At 60.7% G+C, this 7,471-nt stretch overlaps 2 protein-coding genes across 2 annotated transcripts in view; both read right to left on the minus strand.

Annotated features, from left to right (window-relative positions):
• LOC115300834 (basic proline-rich protein-like) overlaps nt 1-3,656 on the minus strand; it is a 9,070-nt gene extending 5,414 nt beyond the window's left edge. Inside the window, exons 1-2 of the mRNA XM_029950391.1 lie at nt 3,597-3,656; nt 3,255-3,406 (exon numbers count right to left, since the gene is read on the minus strand). Coding sequence (XP_029806251.1) covers nt 3,255-3,406; nt 3,597-3,632 — 188 coding nt within the window. The 5' untranslated portion in view covers nt 3,633-3,656. The remainder of the gene's footprint in view (nt 1-3,254; nt 3,407-3,596) is intronic.
• MINAR1 (membrane integral NOTCH2 associated receptor 1) overlaps nt 559-7,471 on the minus strand; it is a 71,521-nt gene continuing 64,608 nt past the window's right edge. The window contains exons 4-5 of the mRNA XM_029950393.1: nt 6,726-6,980; nt 559-4,124 (exon numbers count right to left, since the gene is read on the minus strand). Of these exons, the coding sequence (XP_029806253.1) occupies nt 3,927-4,124; nt 6,726-6,980 (453 nt within the window). The 3' untranslated portion in view covers nt 559-3,926. The remainder of the gene's footprint in view (nt 4,125-6,725; nt 6,981-7,471) is intronic.

A 7,471-nucleotide genomic window follows, 5' to 3' on the forward strand; every position in this document is an offset into this window, starting at 1 on the left:
GACACAAAGTACAAAGTATATGTGCGCTTGCTTACGTTCTCCCTGTGAGTGAGGTCCTAGGGTTTCTGGGGTTTCTCTCTCTCAACACGCAGACAGAAAGCAGAGTCAGACCCGCAAACACAGAACCAACGGGTGGGTTCCAGAGGGAGCGCGAGGCGGTCCCGGCTTCCACTGCGGGACAGGAAGTCACGGCCGGCAAACCGCGCCCTGTGGTGACAGCACGGCGCACAGGCGTGAGACCCATGTAACACCGTGTGTCAGCTACACTAAAACCAAGTGCAAGATGCATGAGTGCATTTACAGAAAGTTAAAAAAAAAAAAAGCAGGCAAAACGAATGTGTGCCCTTAAAACAGGACGGACACTTGTCTTTGCCAGGTTTTAACTGGGAAGGGGCAGCAGGGAGGCTCTGGGGTGTCTTAATGTCCTGTTTCTTTTCACCTAGGCGCTCATTACGTGATGGTTTCAATTTGTGAAAAATCACCAAGTTGGACACTTCTGATATGTACGGACAACGGAACTCTTATGATTTATGCATCGAATGAAACCTCACTGCAAGGTACCTTATAATTTTTCCGTTTATTGTTGATTATATTTGGAGATGCGGATTTTACATGATAACTTCCAACCATTGTACATTAGCCAAATGTTACACAAGCCATTTGAAAAAATCTAAAAATGTGCTTAGTTATTGGTATTATATAACGTCGATGAAGCACCAAGAGTGTGCTAACAGCGGGACAGAGCCAGACGCAGAAAAGACCGTCCCCGCCTCCAAAAATACCCATTCCTGCCGAGTCCCGCACACAACTTACCTGCCACACCCTCTTACTCATAAGGCATAAATAAGGAAGTTTGCTGCATTTCTCATGGTTCATCAATAAATATCTCACACCCTTTCCCCCAGTTGTACCAACCATCACTAATATCTTTGCCTTTAAATGCAAATGGCCGTAGTACAGTGAATAGAATGTGCCGATTTGGCATGCACAGGATCGGCCAGTCTTCGGGCAGGTGGGCTCTAACATGAAGCGTGCTGAGCCCCCACGTTCACAGGCCGTCACACCTCTTCACAGAATCACTTACGGCCGGCAGGCTCTCCCGTTGCTTCGAACCTGGGGGCGGTCGCTCTCACCCGATGCCCCTGAACCGGACACAGAGACGGCCCTGCCTCGACCCGGTCCGGGCGCCCCCGCGCGGCCACGGATGCAGACGGACTCGCCCGGACGGCATCTGCAGTGTGCAGGCGGGGTGGTGGGCCAAATGCCCGACGCCGAGCCGGGAGACACGTTTTGGCTTTTCTGCGAGGCTGTGTTCGAAGCAAGCTCAGACCAGAGAAGAGGCGTGAGATTGATCTGAATGCTCCTGGCTGAGGGGCTCTGACCTCAGGATCGTCCCGTAAGTATGAGCATCTGATTGTTCGCTTTTTAAAAGCAAGAGGAATGGAGTGAACTGTGACAGTCTCGGATTCTAGGTGCCGGGCGTGAGGGACCGTCCCGCCTGTGAACGGCCCAGAGAGGACGGCACGAGGTGGCCACCCCTGTGGGAGTCACGCCAGTCCAGGCGCCACCCACCCGGAGCTCCGAGCAGCGGGAGGGGGGAGGGATGAGGAGAAGTCGCCTTCCTGCCAGACCGTGGTCTTGCCCCGCTCTGCAGATACAGGGGTGGAGGGACTAGGGTGAGGGCGTCCAGAGAAAGGAGGCGGTCGCAGCCTGGGGTCAGCGGAGAGAGACCGAGCCGTGACCTCCGCCTTCTCTAGGTCCCAGGACCCCGAGCATCTGCCAGCTTCAAGCTGTGGCAGAGATCCCGAACTTGGCACCACCCCCCAGGCTGTGAGGCTCGGGTGACCCGTCCCCACTGGGGCCATCTGGCTTCCCAAGGGCACCACCTGCTCTGGGTGTTTCTTCTCCATCAGGTGGCAATGATGTGGAGTTGAATTTTAAAGCTATACTCGATGAAGACGACTAGATTTCTCTGCTACCTCCTCGGGTAGGAAAAAGGGGAGAGAAAATTCTAGAGAGTCCTTTCTCTTCCACATATGGGGGCGCTTACCATCACACACCCCGCCTCAGAGCTGACAGGTGGCCTGAGCGGGGCCCATGAGGAGCAGGGTCCCCCGGAGAGCAGGGCGGCGGCGGCCTGGCCCGTCCGCACGGGCCTCCCGGGCCTGGGCAGCAGGGGCTGCGCGTGGACGTGGCTTCTCTCTTCCCAGGTCAGTGCGTCTCCGCTTCTCTGCAGGTCACTGAGCAGCAGGTGGGGAACAGACTACCCTGCTGCTCTCGGGGCTCCCTCTGTGACAAGGGGGACTGGTCCCCTCTGTTGGCACGGGAGACAGGAGGACAAGTCCCAACGCTTTTACAGGTGTGACTCGAGCGTCCCCTTGAGGGCGAAAGAAACAACCTTACTTAATGCACCAAGCCCAGAACAGAGCACCGGAGACTGAGGTTCTGACAACAGACAAGTGTGTGTGCGTGTGTTCATGTTCAAGGATAAACCCCCAGTTCTCCATACTAAGGCTGAAGTTTTGGTCACCGAGTCGGAAGTCCGCACATAAACAGGAGGATAGAAATAGGGAACATGAAGACCCTTAAAAATGAAGGCTCACTGCGGGCAGAGGCATCGTCCCTTACTGTTAACTGTGTGAAGTGTGACCACCCCGTGTGCGAACCACAGGGCCGGACGGAGCCAGCTCGGACCTCTTCAGAGGTCTTGGGGGAGATGCTGGACTCCTCCCCAAGCCCCTTTCGGGAATTTCTTACACCGTCCAGAGCGGTTCTTCTCACTCTCCACAAATCAAAGGATTCTTTCATGGCAATTACGTCAGAGCACCGTCGGACAGGTGGAAACAGATCAAATTCTGATCCGATTACAACAGCCTCCTGGACACCGGAGCAGCCGTGCTCGCGAGTTATTTAACAGAGACAATAAACCAAAACTAGCTATTTGGTACGACACATAGATAGAGAGATAGACGGTTTGCGCTGCTGACAAGTATCCGGGACTCGGGAGGGCGCTGCGCCAGGACACCTCAGTGCGTTTACCGTGAGGTTGACGAGCTCTCAGGGGCTCCCGGAAGTGGTTTTGGGGCGCACGGACACCACGCTTCACAGGACGTCAAAGTTGTCTCTGCTCCTCAAGGCCACGCCCCACGCCCCCGACTCGCGTGTGAGAGGCACAGTGTCCAGGACCGCCAGGGGACAGAAGCCCAAGGAGGGGGGGGAGACCGTGGGGGCGGCCGTGGTTTTCCGATACTGACCTTACAGTGTTGGTGAGCGGCTCTCCCCGCTCGGGGTGCGGACAGGGCCCCGGCCTGGGTCCCTCAGCCGAGCACACTCCACGCTTGATTCGGCAGGCCAGCTCCTCCCTCCCCTGCGCACAGGAGGAAGGTCCAGAACGTTCCATGAAGACCTGCAGTGAAGATCGTAACGATGACCAGAGGGCAAGATTCAAAAGTCAGTAGCCCTTGATGCCGGGCAGCAGAGAAGGCGCATCCTGTGGGGACACACAGCCTGTCGCGTCCCCTGCGCTGGCCTGAGGACACGAAGGAAAGAACCGTCCAGGCCTCCCCTCCGCTGCCCCCGGTGGGCATGTGTTATACCTGCAGCACGTCCCCACCACGAGACCTCAATAACATGGTAAGAATCCAATTAATTTTTTTTTTTTTGCTTGGAATTCAATTTGCACGTTCTGGACGTCCATTACATTCTTTTGGTAGAAAAGATACTGCACTCCTGAACACGCGTCTGGGCGTCACGAAGTCCGAGCCCGTGGGGGGGCAGGCGTCTCTCTCGATGCGCACTTCCTGAAGCGCAGCTTCCCGGCCGGCAGAAAGCCTCCGGACTGCGTGTCTACCCCAGCGGGCTGTCCCCACACGGCCCGGGGACCTCGGCCACAGAGGGAGGTGCCGTGGGCTGTGGGCAGCCCGGGCTCAGGATTTCATCGTGCAGATGGGCACCACGATGACAAGGATGGCTGTGCACGTGGCCGCGGCGACCAGAGCGGCGATCTTGCAGACCTTGGCGCGTCGGAACTCGGCCTCCTTACGCTTCAGTAGCGAGTCGTAGCCTGGGGTGTAAATGTCTTCCATCCAGTATTCTAAGTTGTTTGGGTTCAAAGACTCCTGCGTCTAGAAGTGAAGACAAGACGTTAGAGGCACGAAGTACTTGAAACCAGGCCCGAGGCACCGGGGGCTCCCACCCTCCACGGCTGCACCCCTCGCCTTGCTGCCCCGAGGGTCCCGACACGGGGACCCACCCTGACATCTGTCTCCCTGGCCTGGGACTGACGCAGCGTCTGCGGGAGACGCGCCGCCGTTGGCCTGAGCTGCCCGTGGGCCTGGTGACGGCGCTAGTCAGTCCTGTTCTGCTTCCGCAAGAGCTTTTAATGACGGGGCGCCCGTGAGGGCTGACCCAGCGCGGGCACCTCAGTCTCGGAAGCAACGTATTTGTTTAACGCACAAAACGTGCACGTTCAAGTCTCTCTCTCACACACACAAGATCACAAAACACATCCTTTGAAGACTGTTGGAAAGCTGCGCCGTACCGTGTCGTGGGGGGGGTGGTGCTGCTGACTCGGGCCCCTCACTGGCCCCCGTCCTCCCAGACACACCTCCTATCTGTCACCCTGCTCTGGGGGCAGAGCAGCCTGTCCTGTCCTCACGGACGCACGTGTCTTCAGCTCCTACCAGGCATCCGCTCTGGAGCCCTGGGTCTCGGTGGGCTTCAGAAACCGCTCCCCTCCCGTGGCCTCAGAGCCCAAGGAGACACCTGTCACTGGTGCCGACGCCCCCACCTCGCCGTAACTGCCCCGCCCTGACGCTCTGCTGCCAGCGTGGCGCCGCCGTCCGCCCAGCCGGGCCAGCCCACCAGCTAAGAGTGGTCTCTCCATTTTTAAATGGTTACAAACCCGAAGAATATTTCACACTACGTGAATAGTAAGTGAAATTCCACAACCGCACTTCCGTGGGTCACAGCCCGTCCAGCCATTGACCCATCGTCGGAGATGACAGACAGGGCCCCCCACAGTCCCCACCACCGAGCGGACAACCTCATGCCTGGACACCACGGGGCCCGGAGACTGTCCAGACGGTAAAGCTGTCCTCACGTCACCTGAGTTTCCAAAAAGGAGTGAGAACAAGTCAGGCCTCGCTCCTGCCTGCCGGGCTCTGGGGCATGAGCCCCCCCCCCCTGGGCTCTGCGCGGCCGGGATGCCCCCCACCCCCCAGGCTGGACCTCCGGGAGGCCTCCAGAGCTCTCTAGCTCTCTAGTCTGAAGACCTCCTTTCATTTCTGGGAATTCTGTGTTTCTGTTTACAAACCTGGCACATTAACATCTCATGTGTCTGTAGGGGCAAGATAGCACATGTACCTCCATCCCTGAAACTTTAAAAAGTTTTCGGGCACTCGGGCGGCTAAGTCGGTCAATCAGGCGTCTGACTCCTGGTTTCGACTCAGCTCATGATCTCAGGGTTTGTGAGTTCAAGCCTCGCTCTGGGCTCCGTGTTGACAGTGCGGGGCCGACTGGGATCCTCTCTCCCGCGCGCTCTGCCCCTCCCCCCCTAAATAAACATTAGAAGAAAAGACCTTTCTTGATCTCTGACTCAGTCACAGGCAGCCACACCCCAGATCCTGAGACCAGGACCGCCAGGGGAGTGACCCCTGCCGCGAAGTGGCACGGGGCGTCCAAACTCTGGTCTACCAGCAGGACAAGGCTGGGACAGGAAGTGTCCGGGAGGGACAGTGGCATGCGGCACACAAGGGGGACACAGTATGCAGGGGTAAGAGGGGCGGGGGGCTGTCACCACAAACCCCACTGTTAGGGCCTGGCCAGGGCTGCCCCTTCCCCTAACTGCAGCTACTTAGGGCCGGATATAAACATGTCACTGGTCATTGCAGGGACATGCGGGTCCCCCACGCTCTGGACAAGCCAGGAAGAAGAACGCGGGCTGGCTGGAGTCCTGCACAAATGAGGCTTGTCCACCCCCCGGCAGGCACTGAGCTCAGAACCTCCATCTCCTCTCTAAGCTGCAGGTGACGGCGGTCCCCATGCCCTGTGCTCACAGCGGACCTGACCGCCTTCCGCATCGCTCAGTTGGCCCCAGAAGTCCTGTCTAGCGCCCCCTACTGCCGGGTACCTTCTGTGCCTTCTCACAGGGGCTGCGAGGGAGACCCTGGCAGCCCTGTGCACAGGGGTGAGGACAGGTGGAGGGAATGTTCCGGGTCCCTCAGCCTCCAGAGGAGCCCAGCGCGGGGTGGGGGGGGAGGGACGTGAGGTCGCCGCCCGCTGCCGCCACCCCCCCCACCCCAGCCGCGGCCACCGCCCCCCCAATGCCCTGGAGGGGCCACGTCCCGAAGCAGATTCTGCAGGGGAGGACGGGGTGCTTCCCGTGGCGACGGGAGACACAGGCAGGCGCGGCGGGACGGCGCCAGGCGGGACCGCTCCGCAAGGGGACCGGTCACGGCTCGGCGCCCACGCATGCGCTGCTCCCACGCGCCCCAAAGGGAAGGAGGAGCACGGGTTCGGGCTTGTCTGCGCCGCTACGAGTTCCAGACGATTCCGGACGCAGCGGCAGCTCCCCGCGCGGCTCCCACCGCCGCCGTGTTCACACCGCCAGGACCGTCCCCTCGTGACAGCCTCTCCCCGCGGCCGGCGGGCTCAGAATTCCAAGGCGGGGACCCGGGGCGCTGGGGGCGAGGCCGCCCCGCGTCGGCCACTGCCCGCGGGCTCACCTGCAGGTCCAGCGCCGCCAGCTTGCCCTTGTCGCCCGCGTTCCTCGCGAACTCCTCGACGGCCCAGGAGGGCCGGCCCCGCTTCACCTCGGCCAGCTCGGTCAGCCGCATGTCCGTGTACAGGGGGCTGCTCTTCACGGGGGCCCTGAGGGAGGTGGGGTAGGGGTGCGGGCTGAACACCTGCTCCACCAGGAGGCTGTCCTTGCCCGGCTGGGGCCCTCGGTGCGGCGGGGGGGCGCTGCACGGCCCGTCTGCCTGCAGGGGGACACGGGGACACAGGGAGGGGACGTCGTACAGCCTGTCTCCTGCAGGCGGACGCAGAGGCCGTGGGATTTCACAGCGCTCCCGGCAGCCGCCAGCTTCCGACCACGAGGCCCGTGGGCGTCCCGGAAACAGAACGCAGGGCTCACCGCAGACCGGAAGTGTGCCGGAGCGGGGGGTGCGGGGGTGGGGCAAGTCTCCCGGAAAAGTGTGCGATGGACCAGCCCTCAATGAGCTCAGGGACAGGAGCTCACCTGACCAAACCCTGCACGCGCCCTGCTCTCTGCACCCCTCTCCCTGCGTCCCTGCGCCCCGGTCCCTGTGCCCCTGCACCCTGACTCCCTGCACTCCGCTCCCTGCGCCTGACTCCCTACGTCCTGCTCCCTGTACCCCCCGCCCTGAGTCCCCCTCCCTGCGCCCAGGTCCCTGAGCCCTACTCCCTGTACTCCCCTCCCTGCGCCCCGCTCCCAGCGCCCCTGTGCCCC

Source organism: Suricata suricatta, chromosome 9 (assembly GCF_006229205.1).
Source record: "Suricata suricatta isolate VVHF042 chromosome 9, meerkat_22Aug2017_6uvM2_HiC, whole genome shotgun sequence".
NCBI classification, from domain to species: domain Eukaryota; kingdom Metazoa; phylum Chordata; class Mammalia; order Carnivora; family Herpestidae; genus Suricata; species Suricata suricatta.